Genomic DNA, 20,528 nt, shown 5'->3' on the forward strand with positions numbered 1-20,528 from the left:
GATACATGTAACAGATCAATATACAGAGCGATGTTCTTCAGCATAGCGATAACCCTCCCAACAGGCATAACCATAGGCAGGTTGGTCCTGTATATCGAAATATGAAACAATCGATGCTGACGCTGTCTTAGGTAATTATCAGGAACATACAAACAATAATAATCTCAGAAATATCGATCATACCGCGCAACAATCGACAAAAATGTGTAGTCAAATACACATTCCTTCTAGTCTCTAAACTGTTGTAGCCAAGCATATCCTGGAGAAACTCGGTCGGGTAGAGCCAAGGATAATACCCGCACTCTCTCACGTAGAGATATCGCAGAAACTGCTTTTGGATTTTCTCTATCATAAGAGAGCTCTTCAGTTCATGTGGCCCAAATCATCGAGCCACTCTCGAGTCTACTTCGCACCAAGGAGTTGTAAAGAGTTCTCAGTACGCGGGTATTTTCGAAAACCCTGGCAGTACACAGAACAAATCCTAACATCTTTAATGCATAACCAATGATTGTATCTTTGTGTTCATGAAATGTCAGAGTGCTCACAAATCTAACGCCCAGATCCTTAACATTCGATGTTCGTATCAGATTCTGATGATGATGAAAACATAAAATAAAAGGTTTAATGTGTCTACCATATGTATGCATGAATAATGTACATACTCGTATGCATGAACGTGCCAGATACCTTTATAAATTAAAAGCCCTTAGTACTTTCGTAATTCTTTGCAAAACTATTATTAAATCAATCGTGAGTTTGGTAGAAAAAATAATATTAAATATAATAATAATAATACCGTTTTGACACCCTTTACGGACACCGTAATCAAATAAAACTTATGCACGTGGAATATAAAAGTTGGGATAACCAAATTGATCGAAATTTAAGTGGAGATAAAAACGAAGGTGTGTGTGTTTGTAGACACGAACGTGCCAACCTACGTGAGTATTAACCCTTTTAGAGCTGAATTAATTCCAAACGATATGAAAAAATATTTGTTCAAATCCGATAAATAATTTTGAAATTTTAGGTACCTTTTATTTTTTTTTCTTTTATGCTAAACAAATTACAACAGGGATGGAGAATACCTTAAAGAAGGGAATATGGAAGTCTAGGCATTTACAGGGCCTATGACCTGTCATTGGTTGGTTTAAGTGGCCACTTTACACACTGTGTGACATTCACCATTTTGCCTGTTTTTTTTTTTTAAAGAAGTATTAGCGTTTTTGTAATTTACCCAAATATTTCAATTTTGGTGACCATTTTCAACGAGTTGTAAATAACTCACTATTAGAAAATGGAAATCAAGTTGGGGTAGAGTTGGGTTCGAACCTTGGACCTCTGATCCTTTAGTCTGCAACACTAGTCACGGGACCACAACCCGATTCTAAACATCCATATTTCTTCAATTCTTCCATTTCTTGATTTTAGTGAAGTTAAAGAGCTGAAACCTTCGTTGTTGTGAAGAGATTCATCTAACTCAATTATTTCACATACTAGGTAACGCCTGAAAAAAAAAAAATTTTTAAACTTCTTGGACCAGCTGGTTTTATTACAATATTTGAGTTTGTCCAAATGTTTGTAGACTGGATTTCCCCACCTCGGGAGTCATTAAATTTACAAATTACAACAGGGATGGAGAATACCCTAAAGAAGGGAATATGCTTTAGAAATTATTAATCATTCAATTTAAATACACATTAATTTTATACAACTGATAATAAATCAAGGATGATTAAACATACGAATGTTACACAGTGTGTAAAGTGGCCCCTTAAACCAGCAAATGGCCATTAACCCTGTAAATGCCCTTACTTCCATATCCCTTCTCTAAAATGTTCTCGATCCCCGTTGTAATTTGTTCATGATAATAAATCGACAAAATTTATGAGACACGTATGTATCATCGTCAGTATCATCGGAGAGTAAAAACACTTTTTATTTCAGTAGCGAATGGTAGCGAAGTTTATTTTTTAAATATTTATATATTTTTTTTAATAATGGAACACTGTACGAACAAAAAAGTTTTACACGCATATAGATTATTTAAAGTCTAACAGAAAACGCTATTTTTTTTTTCTCTATTTGTGGAGTAGCGAGTTTTACAAGTTAAGGTGACGATTTGCTTATTAAGCTTCATAGTATTACAATGTATATATTTGTCCAATCAAATTAGTCTTATCCTTTTGATACATACGCACTTGAAACGCGCTTTAAATATAATTAATGACAACAGGAATTCGCAACAAAACAGGCAGAAGCCAGCAGCTGTCAAATTTAAAACGAACATTTCTGTGTAATATCGAGTACCAACATAAGCAGAAAAAAATAGAGAGGTACTCAGGGATACTAGTGGTTAAAATATATACTCATCGCCTTTTAATTAAGATAGGTACGTAAGCAAATTTACTTTTTAATTCATTTAAAACAAACATATTGTTGTACAAAAAAGATGCCCAAACATGACAAGTATATTGTTAATTTCTCACCAAGCCAATTAATATGGCTCGTTAGTTAGGATCCTTTACAAAAAAAAACATAATTTAAAAATGTATCTAATTCTAATAACTAAATAACTTAACTATAAGGAGCGAGGAAAAAAAGACAAACAAACATTTAATAATCATAAAAATAAAGTAGAAATACTAAAATTAACATAAGAAATACGTGCAACGTACATAACTTTTTATATTCATGTAATTATTAGATCCTGATCAAATATCGGTAGTGCCATTTCTAGGATCGATTGCACTGCTAGAGGTCCCCGGACCTTAGAGTATGTACATCTTATACTCTAAGCCCCGGACTCTGTGTCCCCGCCCACTCTTGCGTCCCGTGACTGTAAAGTAGCGACATCTCTGGCTCATCTGACTTAAGTGGTTAAAATGATTTTTTTTTACTGTTCGGACCAATTCTCAAACTAATCTATACCTAGCTTCCCGTCCTTCCCATTTCCTAGCGCACTCCATGTAACAATAATTTTATGTGTGAGTGCCGGAATAAACATTATATTATCAGTACTCATCTAACATCAAACAAGTGGAGTGCTCAATAATTCTTTCCTCAAGCGAGCTGTGCCTGCGTCATTTTAGACCGCCCGCTCCGTACAAGCTGTGCCAGCGTCTCACGACCGCCAGCTTCACCAACCAGGTTCCAGCACTCATCACTCCTCATCATCAGCAGGTTAGTGGAGTTGCGCAACCTTCCTTCCTCAACAATACAGTCCACTTACTTAATTTTCATCTTCCTAGGACGAGGTATTTTTAACACCTCGTCCACTCCTCAACAATTACTATTATTATTTTAATGAGTAACCAGAAAGTTTTCAAAATATATATATAACTGGAATAAATCTTAAATTTCGTGAATATTCAAATGAACAACCGGGCTGAAAGGGTTAAGTTTAGGTACAATATAGGAACATCCTACCTAATAACTACGTCATATTTTTCCTCTCTGGGAACTATAGCTCTTGCTTAATTAGACCTGAATTGAAATTTATTGCCATGTTTGTACGTCAGTACTTATTCTATTACGCTCTCAGACCAAATTAGATTGTATTTAGCCTAGAAGAGCCTACAAATTTGCCTTCTTTCTGCGAAGCGCTATGGTAATTACTTATTTATATGCATTATTAATTTATTTATCGAACTCGAAGCTACTGCGGTTACTCACGCATACTGATCAAATCAATTATAAAAATGTTAACAGAACTACTATCAGAATAAAATAAATTACAAAAGTATTTATTTCCAATTACAAAGTTCTCTTTTCCTTAATATTTTTCTGTACCTACTGTATTTCTAAATACTGAATTTTCTTCTAATTCTTTACTTTTTTGACATTTATTTTTTAATAAAGAAAAACAAAAAAAATATTTGTTCTTTTATTTTACCAACATATAAGGTAAAATTGCCTTTTACATAACATATATTATTAACATTCGGTTTGATTATTTTTTAAAAAACATTTCTTTTTCAAAATTTAACTTTTAAATTCTTTAACACATTTCGTTGAAGTTTTAAACAATTTAAAAATCAAATTAAAAAATAAAATATTTTTAAGGATCAATATAACAAGAAAATCAAAAAAATACTGTTTCATTTAATAATTTTACTAAAATTTAATTACCGTTCACCTTTTTTTGAAAAATTTAAAAGGTTTGTTCCATAGGAACAATATTCTACATCAAATATATCCGATACGTGGGAATAACTATTGCCGAGTTCACGGAGCCTATTTAATACAGCATCACAAGTATACATCGTCCGTGAATTGTTACTACAAAATGGTGGCACCTGTCTAGTAATTCTTCCAGGGCTGGCATTCCAAACGCTCTCGCGGCCGTATTATCTCGTGTATTTACATAAAAAAATACACGAGAAAAACTGTTTTCTCGTGCCGCGAGAGTGGTTCAGAATAGCACCCCAGGGCTGGTATTCTGAACGGAATTGCGCGCGAAGAGATCGCTCTGTTATTGTGTATTTAGTACGTAAATACAAGCTAACAGAGCGATCTCCTCGCGCGCTATACCATTCAGAATACCATCCTTGGGGTGATATTCCAAACGCTTTCGCGGCTGTAGAAAACACTTTTATCTCGTGTATTGTGTATGTAAATACACGATATAAAGGTGTTATCTACGGCCACGAGAGCGGTTCAGAATAGCACCGCTGGGGTGATGGCATAGCAGTAGCACTCGTAGAGAACATATTTCAATTTCAACGCGTATTTACGTACTAAATACACGCAAACAGAGCGTACTCTTCGCGCGCTATACCGTTTAGAATACCAGCCCAGGCACCCTGAAGTTGATGAGAGATAACAGTTCCGGGAAACCCCATATTGAATAAATTTAATAGGTCTTTATTTTTTCTTCTATCGGTAAGTTTGAACAAATTTAATGTTTTTCATAAAAAATCGTAATTTAAAAGTTCATTACAAATTCCAAGTTAAAAATGTATTTACCTTTTGAACTTTTTTTGGGCTATTTCCAGAGAGTTTTGGTAGCAATTGTAGAAAGAGACCACATTGTGAGTTATACTCTAACTGGCCTCTCACTAATAAAGTATACACCACCTTCAAAGTGCCTTTGTTTTTGAATTCCTTAGTCACACGTAACACGAATCCTAACATTTCCGTGACTTACTAGTTATGTTGTTTATGTGACTAATGAAGGAAAATTTTTGATCAAAAACGACACCCAAGTCGCGCACCTCAGTGCTTGAGACTAATTGAATATCCATCAGATAATCAAAGAATATGAACATATTACAACAGAGATGAAGAACATTTAAGAGAAGGTAATATAGAAGTCAAGGCATCTACAGGGCTTATGACCTGTCAATGGCTGGTTTGAGTGGCCACTTTACACACTGTGTAACATTCACCATTCTGGCCTCAAATGCCCTCAAAATTAAATATTTGGGTAAATCCTAAGAACGCAAATATTTCTTTTCCATTAAAAAAATCTTTATTAGCATAAAAAAAACAATACATACATTCAAAATGTAACCCTTAAGGTTGAACTTGCCAGTTCAAACATAGGTAGATTAATGGATGATACACAATTTGTAAAGAGGCCACTTAAACCATTCATTGACAGGTCATAAGCCCTTTATATGCCTAGACTTTATGTTCATATTAATAACTCGCTGCAAGGTAATTTTTTTCCTTTTAAACAAACTGTAAATTCTGTCGTAAAACTAATTTGTGAATTATTTTCATTATTTTTTATAAATGGAAAAAAATATTTCAGTATGCATTTATATCAATGTTTCCAAATAATATTTGTGTGAATACGATGGAAATGTGGAAATGAAAATTTGTTTTTGCATTCGCTGCAGAAGTTGTTAAGTAATTAATAATTGGAAAGCTTATGTAACCCTGGAATGGAGATATTGAGATTAGCATAAGTTCCGCACCGCAATTCCGGTAAATTGAAAATAGGCAAGAATAAATTACACATAGTTAGGAAATCTCTTGGCTACTTGTGAAAATCATCGTGAGCTAAGATGGCATATTACCGTAATCAAAACCTCTAAAGATAGAGATAAAGATAATATAATGCTGATTATTTCTCTATAGCTAAATACTCGTCATTCTGAAAAAAAAAAGATAAAATAATTTTTCAAAGGAGTGAAACTTTCACTGGAGATTTTTCTCAAAAGCAGTGAATGATCACTTAAACCAGCCAACAACGGGTCATAACCCCAGTAAATGCCTAGACGTGAATGCTCGCTTTAAAAATATTAGTTAAGAAGTTATTTTTTATTCAGTCTGTAAAAAAACAATTAATTTGTAAGATAAAAGGTCAATTTTCGCAGTTGGCCATTAAAAGTTTTAGCACAAAAATAAACTTGATTGGTGGGAAATCGTAGAGAAACTTTATTTTTCTTGCTAAAATATTGATTGTAAGTCTTCATTCGCTGGGTAAACTTTGTCCCAATAGCCGTAAAATTCCAATTAAGACCAAACCGGTGGAAATATCTTAAAGTATATTTTTTTATGTCACCGCCCTTGAAAATATTAGCATTTTGTAAAAGTACTTGTTCGCATATACCAGGGGTGGCAAATTTAACAGTCGCTCCGGGCTATCCTCATTGCCACGTGCAACGTGTCATACGATCTACCAATCATTATACTACTATCCACACCCAATGACCCAATGGCGCACAAAGCACTGCAAAGGAACACCAAGTGTAGCGTATCTCGATCATGTGTTATGTGAAAGTAATCAGTCTTAGTCCTCAGCGTCAGTCCAGGGACTATGGAATATTTTTTTCAACTTTTTTTATGGGAGATGCTTTATTATTTACCTTGCTCATAATATACAAGGTTTGTATTTTAAAAGTGGATTTTTCTGCAATTAAATTTCATTAAATTTATCTTAACTGTTGGTATCAGGAGGGATATACTAATGTGGGCCAATCAGGAACATCTCAACATTTGCTCATGTGGACTATGGAATATTGCGGAGTAAAATCACATTTAAAAATATATATTTCACATCGACCCTGTCAGGAATCGTACCTCGAATCTAAAATGTGGTAGGCGAACGCGAAAACCGTTATACTATGAAGCGTCCTCTCCCGAGAATAAGCCATTGAAAAGGAAACACTGATCCAGAGTTCTGGTTCTATTTCACACTCAGAACCGCATTTCTTATCCGGCTGGAAAATTAATCAGAACTCTTTCATTAACTTTACCAATACACAGTGTTTCAGGCCCAGAACGCAAAATTTCAAAGGAACATCCCTCATGGTAAACTTTTAAAAAAATCCTACTATATTTTTTCATTTAAAAAAACACATTTATGCCTCGGACTAGCATCCCTTCCACAAACCCCTACCCCTCCCCTACCCAACACTTTTCCTAGTCCGCGTTCGGTGCATATAGTTTCAATGAAGAAATGCGATTTTTCAAAAATATAAAATAAAAAGGATAACCCGCTAAGCCTCTATTTAGAGGCTTGTCAGCAGGTGTGAAAAAAGGGATATGGAAGGTTATAAAAAATACACCACAACAACCAAACCAATTGGAAAAAAAAATCCTTTAATTTTTTTCTTGCAACTGGCGGGAATCGAACCCACGACGCCAGTTTCACAGTTAGCTGTCTAACCAACTGCGCCACGGCGCCTGTCTAATTTATTCGGATATTTTAAGTTAACGAATGTTAGTCTGAAATTTTGTGATATGGCCCTGAAAAACCGTGTATTTGATTACAAAAATCAATTTTGTTCCGCGTGCAAAATAAATAAATAAATAGTAGTCGATTAGATCCGACAAGTCTTCGTCTTACTAAAATCGTGTTATTTTTTTTCTTTTGTTCGTCGCGATCAATAAACATAATATCTACTTTTGACAAGACGATCCCGATCAACCGGTTGGCTACCACTAGTATATACGATTATATTATGTTTTAACGAGTATGCCTCCGGAGGCATTGGCACAAAGTTTATTAGTATCGGGGTATCGTGAAACATTCTGAACCTTTTGATAACCGGGGGGTTCTCTTTACACTGAATGCTAAGAAACAACTTTTCTTTAAGCCTCAATCACGGATCGTATATTTCCACGAAGTAATTTCACTCGCAAACATCTTGTCTCGAATAAACCTTTGAAGAATTTTTGAAACGCAAAACTCCTTAAGATGTTATTACTCCCAATGGCAAGGTTACTTAAGTGATTAAACTTAATGGTTTTCACTTTAAATCTCATTACGTTCCGCTCATTTCTCGATTCCGAACGCTAGAGGTTGTAGGAACTGCGTCTATCGGTGTGTCTGATTAGACCAATAAACGGAAGCAAATTGATGTCACGTGGTCAGAATAATTTAGCCGCGAAATCGCGAAGTTTCATATTGTTTCGAGTTCGGTCACTAAGTATGACGAGAGTATTTTAAGAACTTAATAAGGTTCAACTAAAAATAGATACAAATCTACTGACATCTACTAGTTTATAAAATTTATTCAGCTTTGAAAGGACGGCGATGTAAATAGATTTACTAAATAATGATGTCGCAACACTTAACCCTCAATGTCTACAATGTCTTTCTCGATCTTCTCAGTTTTCTGCATCTATCAACTTTTGCATCTTAAATTTTTTTAGCCGTCCTTTCGCCATTCATTCGCTGTACATGTCAAAACCAACGCAGAACTCTTTTCTTGATTTTGTCGATAATACTTGTCTCAGCCTTACATAATTCACGGATATCGACATTTGTGCACCTATCGTACATAGTTTCATCACACATTGGCCCGATAGATCGCATTTTGATAGCATTAATTACTTAAGGGAGTGTGGATATTATCCGTGGTTGTACCCGTCTGACTTCATGCTGGGAATGCTTGGCTACAATAGTTTGGAGAAAAGAAGAAATGCATACTTGCTTATATATTTTTTTCCGATTGATCCGTGGTATTACGATCAACAATGTTCCTAATGACTACCTTAGACATAGACAGCTTAAGCTGTTTTATCTTCCTGCTTGCAGAACCAACCTGCCGATGGTAATGCCAGTAGGAAGAGCAATGTCTTAACTCAACCGTATCTCTTCGGATATTGAAATCTTTCATATTAGTGAAAAAGGGGTTCAGAGATGACAGATGATTCATTTTACCATCTTTGTACATTTAAATTTAAGTATGAATTTTTCCGTGTTATGTATGCACTGAAATATTTTGTAATGTAAATAAACGTTTATAAAATAAATAAATAAATTAAGCTTACTTTCATTCTTATTTTTTTAATTTCATATTTCGCTTCCATACATAATGGTCGACACTAGGACTCCGTTGAGAACGGCTAATTTCGCCTCTCTTAGCTAAGGTTGATTTTAGGGCACCGTTAACCCTGTTCCCGAAACTCACCCTCCTTTCAATATCTTTCTCAGTATTTCCAGCCTAAGTTAACATACTTTCCAGATACACAAATTCTTCGACACTGGACAGCTGAGTAAGAAAGTGTGTAAGAAATAAAATACATTTGTTTACAGGAATACGGAAATGTTTGAGTTAATTAATATTAATCGAATGAAAATCAAAATCCGAATTATTCAATCGGAAAACTAAGTGAACAGATGATGGCAGAAACAGATTTCTTTAAAAGAATGTACTTAAAAAATTAACAGGTAATACAAATCAACTGAAATCCTTGTAGTGTAAAGACATCTGGATGATTATTTTAGTAGCAATTTAATTAACAATTTCGCCTTCATTTTAGAAATCAGAAGTAGGGCCGGCATGGCTTATTTTGTTCTTAACGCTTCGGAAAACAAATCCGGTAAAAACAAAGAAGTTTTTAACCGGAATTTCTGCTTCGGTAAAGAAGATCTGGAATGAACATTTTATAGCCAACAATTATGTTACACTATATGATGTAAAATTGTAAACAAGCAATGAGAAAAGGATTGAAAATTTAAGTAATATCATCATCATCATCCCCCATTCCGTACCCAGTGGCATATAGCAGGTAGAGGTGGTATAAAAAATGTAACTGCTGTTTTAAAACAGTTACCCTTCCGAAACACTTAAAAACAGTTTCACAAAAATAAATTAAATCGTTTAAAAAAACAAAAACTAAATCACTAATTGCAGAAGTAAATACAAAAATACGTTTCGCTTAGCATGGACAATTCAAAGCCCCGCCGCACTTCGTACTGCGCTTCGCCCTAACTTCAAATCTTTATCCATAATACCTACCTATTCGTATTGTTATCTCCCAAGGAAGAAGGAAGAAGTACATCCACATATACGCATGCAATCTCCCCGGCTCACCTTCACTTCGCCCCTTATCCGCACTGACCCATGACCTTGTGCATAATTTTTCTGTTTCTTAAAATATTCGAAATTTTAAACAGCACGAAGTCGTTAGTCGCTACCGTTATACAAATAACACCAAAAGCTGAAGGTGTTTCCACAACGGAGAAGCATATTAAACTGAAACAGTGTCATAACCAGTTGTAACCTTTATGACATTTTAAAAGAACAGGAAAACTTCACCATTTTAAAACTGTCAAGGCTCACAACGGTGTAGGCACACCGTTTAAAAACAACTGCGTTTCAAAGAAACTCTGTTTAAGTATAGAGAGAGCTCTTTGATTTGATAAACTCTGCATCTATGTGCAAAAAAAATATTATACAGAAGAACATAATATGTACTTTTAATCCATAATATGAAGAATAAGGGCACCGCGGCACGAAAAATCTTATCAATCTTATCACCTGATGGTGCATAGGGCACTAAGATGTAAAATCAAAAGCAGCATATCTCGATCGTATGCCACAGGAAGGTAAGGTGAACAGTCTTACGCATCGAAGTCTACGGACAGTAAAATACTTCAATGGGTAACCACCTTTAAAACCAAATATTTCATGTCAACCTTCTCGGGGATCAAACCCGGGACCTAGCCAACGGTAGGCAAACGCGTCAACCACTACAACACGAGGCGAACGTTTCACCACACGATTTCGTCTTTCAGGATTTTTAGCCGAGAGCTTCGAGTCACAAACACTGGTCCAGGATGTTGGTTCTATTTCACAAACAGAACTATATTCTTTATCCGCCCGGACACGGGCAAAAATATTATAATAAAATAAATAAAACAACTTTGTTTTTAACCACTAATTTTTATTTTTCACAGACCGGTTTCAAAGAAAACAAGCTTCTTCGTAGAGGTTTACGTAACTTATGAATTGATTCCTTTTTTATTTTTATCATTTTCACTAAATACTACACGTGGAGCCAATAAATCAAGTCGTTTTTTCCTTACACGGGTGATAATTTGATATTATATAATATTGTTTATTTGGTTATTGATTATTGTTTTCTTATTATGAATCGCTTTTTTAATTTCTAAGATTTCTAATTTGTCTAATTTTAATATTTTATTTTCAACATGAAGTACTTTTAATCCAGTGTCTTAATTGAAGTTATGATTATTTTCTATCGGATGATTTGCGAATTCAGAAAAATAATTATTATTTAAGCATCTTATGTGTTCTTTTACTCTAATATTAGAGTTTCTTTTAGTTTTTCCAGTGTAGATTGAATCGCAACCATTACAATTAATTGGTTTATATGGTAAACCTTGACGAAGAAGCATGTTTGCTTTGAAACCGGTCGGTGAAAAATATAAATTAGTGGTTAAAAACAAAGTTGTTTTGTATATATTATTATAATGAATAACCACAAAGTTAGTGCTTCAAATATAAACTTTATAAAAAATATTATAATTTATTAAAGAAAAACCGATTTTTAAACAAAACTTTTGCTTGTTTAAGGCGAGTTTGAAATGTGATCCTGGACCATAAAACCAAAATGTTATTATATCGGTGTAAATAATGCAATACAATATTTCGGGTACTTTTATTCCGCTTTTGTTTCTAAGCCCCAAAAACTGAAAACGAGTATTTCAATGGATTGGCTAATTATATTGCAACTTATTTGCATTTTAAAACCGTGAAATTATTGATGCAAGCTGGTTTTTTTTTCAATATTTGAATGCATAAGTACTTACACAAGTTCATGCAGTTTATTTTGTCTTTTTGTACACTCAATTGCAACAACGACCGGCGACAAATCACAAATGAAGGTTAAATGCATTGAAAGATCAACTATATACATATACAACGAGATAAAGGACAAATGACAAACAAGGACTAAGTAAATAATATACATGCATATTCTAAAGAGCAGTCAGGCAGAAAATGCTTAGAACTCTGAGCACCATTTTAAAACTTTATTTATACGACGCTGTAAGTTGTCAATAGAGTTATAACGTAGTGGTATATTTGAATTGAAAACTTTTGTAACGATTGCAAACGATATTTTAATTCTTATAAAAATTCAATTTCCTTTTAGTAAACTTTCGGTACAATTATTTTTCAGCGGTGGCGCATGGCGGTTTTATCCAACGATATCAATTAAGTTGGGTTCATTAATTTTGGTGGCGTTTAAGGTTCAAGTAAATTATGGTTAATTTTCATCAAATTTAACTTTTTTTTTAATATCTAGAAACAGAGTTCACTGCAAAAGCACTTTACTGTTATTTTTGTTAGGTGGAGCAATTTTTTTATAATGTTTGTGGGCAGAAATAAAAGTTTCAGCGCAGCTTTATATAAGGAAGTTGAATAGTTTTTTTTTTGTTTTTATTTGTTCATAGACTGTTAAACTACGCCATTTTTTTAAAAAAAACATTTTTATGTGTCGTATTATCAGCGTTTCGCAAGTGTTTTATTTCTGAAATTACTCCGCGTGTGACGTCGCAAGTTCTCTTCTCCTTCTCAGTGAGTTATGCTGATTGGTCAGTTGACTTACTATGAACCGGAAATCTATCTCTTATAATTGGTTGATTCGGAAGAACTCGTGACGTAGTTCAAAGTCATCATTGCATGTCCGCTCCCTAGCATACGGTATCTACGAAGATCCTCCAGAGGTGCTATTCTGAACCACTCTCGCGGTACGAGAAAACAGTTTTTCGCGTTTATGTTGTATGTTAATACGCGAGAAAATACAGCCGCGAGATCGTTTGAAATACCAGCTGAGGCATATCTGTTGGCTGCCGGCTCCTGTGCATCCTCCCTAGTCAGGTTCGCGTCCCGTGGTTCTGACATGAACTGCCGACAAACAGTCAGCAGTGGACGTCGAGAACATGATGCCTTGTAAAGTAGCTCTCAGGAGGTATCCGCGGTATATGGCCAAACCGAGCATATTGCCTCTGCTTGATGATATCTCCTTCCTCCGGATCTCAACCTTGTTGTGGTGAGGAGGCTTGAGTATTTCAATGATTCACCAATCTTTGCTGGCGGTAGTAACTACGAAAAGAGGCCCCTATGCCATACAGGTTGGTGTTAAGAAATCAGACGAAAAGAGATCGAAAGGTGGCCCCTGACTAAGTCGGTAGGTTGAGCCGACCTCAAGGGTTACAAGGCATTTGCCTGCAGACCCCAGACCTCGGGAGCGTAGGGATAATCACCTTACCTTCTAAAAACTTATCGATTTTTAAACCTCGTTTAAAGTTCGTTTTTATTGAAACCATATTTTTCATGCATTTTCAAAAAACTTCGCCATACAATTGAATGCTCTAATTTTTGCCGCACGTAAGAATACATTTTTTTATATCCCATTTCCCGTATGGGTTAACTTCCTTATTGATCAAGAAAATTAAGAAAAAATAATAACTCCATTAAAAAGATAAAATATTGGCAAGTTAGAATTGCAGTCGTTGAATTACACTTTTTATTTTTTTCCGAATAATTATTAACTAATACTTCATTCATTCATTATTTGCTTTCCGCATCTAAGAGTGCATAGAGCATTGCATCGGTGCACCAACCGCAGCGAATTTCGATATTTTATGTTACAAGAAGATGTTACGGCTCAGTTGCCAGTCCTGGGACAACGAAACATTCTAGCGTAAAAAAACAATGATCAAACCATGTTGAGAATCGTACCTAAGACCTCTTGCACGGAAGACAAATGCGCTGACCATTTGACGGCAAGGCGGACGTAATAGTCAAGTATTTATTTGTTTATTTATTTAACACTTTATAAACATATACCATTTATATACATATAAGGGCGGGCATATTGCCTTATGGCAATTTCTTCCTACCTACCCAAACCCATCAGTTTGAGAAAATTACAAATACATGGACATATGGAATCCTACAATTTTATACAAAAATTAAAAACAAAGATTAAGAAAAAATGAAGTAACACTTTACAACGAAGAGAGGAGAGGGGATGGGAAAAGTACCTACTTGATAAAACAAATAAAAAAGAGGATTTTAACAGTAAAAATACGCTTACCCGTATTTACATGAAAAAGCACAATTATTCACAAAATACGGGTTCCCTAAATATTAGATAATTCTAAAGTTAACAGTAAGCGTATTTAATTCCACCATCCTAATGCACGTTCCATCTGGGAAATTATTATCCCAGCTCTAAGTCGTTAGCCGTTATCATAGTGTCGGCGTCGGTCGAAGTGGTGGTGAAAGCGATTTTATCATCGACGATTTTAATTAAGGCTCCTAGCAAGATTAATCTCTGTGGTACCTTTACAGAAGGCGCAAATTAAAATTGATTAAGATGAAAACAGACCCACCGAACGTCCGAGAAAAAAATATCTAATAAACCTGTAATGAAAATAATAAATTGAAAATATTCGCGAAACTGAAAGATAAATCTGTTAAAATTCTCAGAAAACTTGTTAGCAAAAGATACGATAATACCTTCTTTGTTTAAAAAGATTTCCAGCAAATACAATTCATTTTTAACAAGTCACATTTCTATCACCGTATTCATATTTTATTTACACAAAAATTATCAGTAAGCTAGGTTCACACGAGGACGATAGATACAAAAGACATGACAATATTGTATAGTCTCAGCTCCGTGAACCGCATCGACCGCGCAGGACAGAACAATGAGACAAAACAATTTGACCGTAGTTACGTGCAAAGACTACGTGCGTTACGAGCAAATTCGCGAAAAATATTATTTCTTTTATACCAAGAGGTATTGGAATTGTTGGAGGACGAACTAAATAATAAATTGGCATTATTTCCGCCGACATTTTTGACAGGAAAAATACGTAAAAAAAATATTGCCGTTAATTTACAGAAAATTATCAAAAGTCTTAAAATTTGTTGTGTTATTATGAACATAGTATATAAAAATATTTTTGAATATTATTTATTAAACAAATTAAACGCAATATTCATGTCACCCAGAACTAGTAAGTACAAGAGGTTGACTGAGCACCTTAAACATTAATTTATGATAAATGATTAATATACGCAGTAATTTAACTACCGTGTTATGTGTCCCGTGCACCATTGGGTGCAATTTGAGTAAAGAGGATAAAATGACACGTTGACAAATTATAGTTGAGTATTAACGGATAAATGTATTTACTAATTGGAATTCAAAACGATGTGATACTGTCTCTGCATCGGGCGTTGATTGAGTTGAAAATAAATTGCTACATGTTGAACAAAGTTAAATACCTTTAAAAGGCTGAAATTTCCAGTTTAATATTGACGAAAATAAGTGATTTCCTATAAAACTTAGGAGGGTAGTATCATCCTAACCTAAGGGCATATAAACGTCATACAGAATGCAACAAAACGATCATAACAAAGACGAAAGCAAACAATAGGCTGTTAGCAATATTCATATGAGAAAACCGTGCAAACCTGTATTTGTATGGTATTTTAGATTTCCGTCGGATGCGGATGGCGTGTCTCCTCCTGGCGACGGAACACATGTTGTTGTTGACTTCCGGTCCGCTCGGTTCGTCGCCGGAAACGTCCGACGGCATGTGACGTCACCGCGGGATTCTCCGGCGAGTATTGTAATTAGCCGGCTAAGGGACATCGGAACTGAGATGCTGATGAGAGCCGAACCTTCACAGTGCACACTAGACGCGACGTACAAACAGCGAATTGCTCGCTACCGCACAGTTGCACACGTTATTCCGCTGTGATTGTAGTGGCCAATTGGTGACTCATGGAACAAACGCGGCAGTATTGCGACCGCTGCTCGTGAAACACTTCAGATCTCGACTAGGATAATCTCCTTTGATGCAGAACCTAAGATGGATCTTACATTACAAATTTGTATTTCAATTATAACCGTTATGCACAAATTAACCTTAATTGGAGAAGATAGGAATTATTTTATTTATGATACATTTTGAAACACAAACTCCCCATGAAAAAGATATGAACATGTCAATTTGCTGCACATTATTTGTGTTTTGAAGTTTGAACAACTTGCACTATATTATGTTTAATTAACAAAGTAAAAAATATATAAATTTTAAATAGCCCCAACATTTCCTAGTTCACTAAGAAACCCCTTTGTTTAATAAATTAATGACTAAAAAACATAATTTAATGAATTCTAACACTGGCGTATTTATGAGAAATATAACTTTTACCTGTTACTGCGCTAGCTATATCTAAGATATAAATACAATAAAATATTGCAGTGCCCTCGACGTTAAAAAAAAAGAAGATATATGTCAAATCACGATGTACGTGCAATCATTTATGTCAGAATCAGATATTAATATTTCCAAAGTTCATATATATTTAGATGGCAGCTGTTAAAATGTTGAAAAGTGTACTTTAAAATTCTATAAATTATACTCTTATTCCATAAATTGTATTGTATTTACGAATAAAACGATATATCTGTTCTGTATTTCATAGTTTCGGTCTAAGCATTATTTATTCACACACTATTGCCGACGGCCTATTTCCGCGCAGCTTCACGGCTGATCCGTTAGAGAATGCATGAAAAGCAATTGCCAGAGACGGCGCGAATAGTGATTTGGCCGAATACCGAATATTCGGCAAAATATGTGTGCATTACGCGCGTGACAGGTTACGACCTGTCTCATTGCGGTGCGTGCGGGGGTGACGGGAAGGGCGTATTTGTTGCATTCGCGGGTACATCATGTCGCGACATGCGTTATTTGTTCATTATTACATCACATTGTGTTACTTGTAGTCCATATAAGTAATAATTATTTACAATGAGTAATTATTAGTTCATTGTACATCATAGCACCATTTGATGAAAAATCGCCTGTTTAGAATCACGAGATAATAAGCTGGCTGTGCGTTTGCTGAGTAACAAGATTTTGCGAGGTTTTTATGAGGAAAAGCGCAATCGTTTGCTACCAAAAAATGCTGAAAAAAATGTTTTTATTTATCACAGCTTACAACTGATAAATATTATTCAAATATTTTTTTATTAAATCTATACTTTTTTAGTAATATGTGCGTTTTTTTCTCTCATTATTTGGTATTTGGTATTCGGCCGAATAGTACGCAGTATTCGACTGAATGCCGAATATTAAAAAAGTAACCGAATACCGAATAGTAGCCAAATATTCGTGGCGTCTCTAGCAATTACTCACGAATTGTGACGCCCTTTTCTTTGCGCTTGTAACGTATCTATTTGATTATAATGTGCGTCGTTGATTCTATACACATTTAAAAAATATTTTACGCGAATCCATATACCTACCTATGTATTTTGTTATGTTGTATAAAACACTAATATAATGCATTGTTAACCCAGTTATAAGCACACTAGAGTGAAACCGCTTGCGTCTGTTAGTCGGCGCCAATTTTACTTCATTTCATATGCATTAAAATTGTGTTTGTTCCAACTTTTATGTACAGTTAATATTAATCCTTCGAAGCAACTCGACGAATTAGTTTTGTATCAGCAATAAATTATTGAACACGAAATTGGCATGGCACAAACAGAAATGCAAATTTACGAATAAGTTCATATTCCATTTTAATAAATATTAAATTATAATAGCTACATATAATAAATGATGTGTGTTTTTTTTCTATTACAGTCTACATTTATATATTAAACTCGTGTGCTTGGAGAGTGACTTACACTGTTATAGTGATTTAGTAATTTGAAGTTATACAGGGTGTTCATTAAACCCTGTCACATCCGAAACCACGATGATCAGTATGAGCAAGAAGACATATTGGTACATTAAAATATTTTTTTACAACGAATGAAACTAAAATGTTTGCTTATCCTCTGCAGGGGAGAAACGAGGAAGGGGAGGGGGGAGTCTGATGCTGCGCCGCGCTCCCCTCACTTCTCTCCTATAGAAATAAGCAACCATTCGTTTTTTTAAATATATATATATTATTTTATATTACTTCTAAATATTTTTTAAATATGCTAATATATCTTCTTGCCTATACTGATCATCGTGGTTTCGGATGTAACAGGGACATCCTATATAACATCCTATATAATTTGAAATAAACGTTAGTAAAAATATAAACGAAATAAAGAGAAAAACATCTTCAAGAACATCTTCACGTCTTACAAACATCTTCACGAAATAGAGAGAAAAACATTTTCCCTCTCTGTTGAAATAAATTTAAATACGAACAACTCCCTAGGGAGGAAATCCAGCCAGTCTGCAAGCATTTGGACATAATCAAACATGGTAGAAAAACATCAAATAATAATTCAAAATACAATTATACTATTAAATAGAACCCTGTTCTTTACTCGGGTTCAAAAATTTAAAAATAAATTTCATATTGCCTATTGATATTTCATTGTCTCTGGATCTAAAGCGTTAAACCGATCACCTTACCTTCAGGTAACGGATGATCAAGATAGGCTGCATTTCGTAAACGTATGCAGTGCCCGACAGCCCGACACACGATCGGAAGCGGATGGGTATAATGATGATGATGATTTATAAATGCAATAATTTAAGACGCTTTAATATAGTACAGTAAAACTTAAATTATCAGAATCAAAGAGTGCCAGACGTTATCCGTTATATTTGCAGAAATCCGGATTGTTGGATTAACAATTAAACTAAGGCAATGTTTTGAAAGAAAACGAAAAATTTACTCTAAGACCGGTTTTTTTATTGCTTTTGAAATAATACTGCGAATTAGAATCACGTTAAAAACGTATTGAAACAACTCATTAAAATAACGTCTCCTTTATTTTTCATTACCGTATAACGATCCGGATGACTAGAGTTCGGATAAACGGACTTCTCTTATAATTCACCTGAACTACGTATACATTTAAAAATAAATATACATAAATGTACAATTAAATACTCGTATTTTTCCATTATAGTTTCCGGACCATTTAATAACTTAATGTGTTCGACACATCTGTTGTTTACCTTTGTGAATGTTTATAAGGCAAACAGATTTTTTTTTCAATTTTGAAAGTAAAAAATATACAATTTGTATTTTGTGCCTTTGAGTTTTTTTTGTTGTTGCATTGTTTTAATAAATTAAGCCTTAAAATACATCGTGATGGGAAATTCCATAATACCAAATATTAAGGTATAATTATTTAAAATCATAAATACTGGAGTGTATTTTAAGTCTGGTAATAATTTAGAGAGTTCATCTATGGATTAAAAAAAAAAAGAAAAATAAAATCTACCTTTTTGCCTATGATTTGTTATTTGAAATTTTGACGTCATTTCGGGAGTTTTACAAAGTTTTATTTTAGATTTTTTTCAGTTATTTACATTAAGAAATATAACTAGAGTAAACATAAGCGTTCGAAAATGTTCCCTCAACCTGCGGCTAATTGGTCTATGTTTGATAGAACGGACTTTAGTCTGTTGCGAGCGTTCGCCAGCTACTTTTCTCCTTGAAATTACTAAAATGCCTCTATGCACGCTTAGATACTGCACAAATCGATCTGGAAAAGCGATGGTATAACCTTTCACCGGCAAGTAATGTTCATATCTTAATCAATACTTGTTTAAAATAGTTATTTCAATGTCAAGAAACGTCTAATTAACATGGTACAATTCTTGAGTTATCTCCTGTCTCCGTCCTGCTCAGTTGGTCGGGCGTAAAGCGAGACGACAAACAAAGGTGACGCGTATGCGGAAGGGAAGGACATACTAAATAGAACTTACAGTAGACCGATGTAAAGAATCTGTGCTTTTTACTGTACTACATGTTTTGCTTGTCAAAGCCGACGTGACGATGCTATTCCCGCTGGTCAATCCCTGTGCTTTGGGGTTGACTTTTGAGCTCGGATTTGTATGGAGTGTAATCTCTTTATATTATATCTCAATGGTTATTTATAATCTTTTTAAATAAAAATAAAAACATAAACGTTAGTATTCATACACATTTATTTATCAAAAATTTGTTAAAAAAACATTAACTTCAATAATGTAATAGTGAATTATGGAACGATACATATTTACATCATGCTATTTTAAAAAAATATAAATATTTTTTTTACAACATTAGACTTTTTTTATTATTATTTTCCCCAGAACTAAACCTTAACATACACCATTATACATTTTTGTTTCGATGTAATTCAAAAAAACATCCATTTAGAGGTTAGTAAAATAACAAAAATGCGCCAGTTGCATATCCTGTTTACAAAATAGTATACTTAAGGTCAAACAGCACAACAGTGTCGCTGCACTTCAGCGGCGCTGTTCGCCAAAATTATGTATG

General features: G+C 34.3%; 1 protein-coding gene across 3 annotated transcripts in view; it reads right to left on the reverse strand.

Annotated features, from left to right (window-relative positions):
- Positions 1-20,528, reverse strand: part of rdgA (retinal degeneration A) — a 281,671-nt gene that overhangs the window by 218,062 nt on the left and 43,081 nt on the right. For 2 of the 3 annotated variants that reach the window (XM_088225782.1, XM_088225785.1), the window contains exon 1: positions 15,705-15,992. The exons of the other annotated variant lie outside the window; for it this stretch is intronic. In XM_088225782.1, coding sequence (XP_088081908.1) covers positions 15,705-15,829 — 125 coding nt within the window. In that variant the 5' untranslated portion in view covers positions 15,830-15,992. Of the gene's footprint in view, positions 1-15,704; positions 15,993-20,528 lie in introns of those variants that run through there. 3 annotated transcript variants of the gene reach the window in all.

The sequence above is a fragment of the Micrasema longulum genome, unplaced genomic scaffold, assembly GCF_059751315.1.
Source record: "Micrasema longulum isolate JH-2025_06_02 unplaced genomic scaffold, ASM5975131v1 h1tg000386l, whole genome shotgun sequence".
Lineage (NCBI taxonomy): Eukaryota > Metazoa > Arthropoda > Insecta > Trichoptera > Brachycentridae > Micrasema > Micrasema longulum.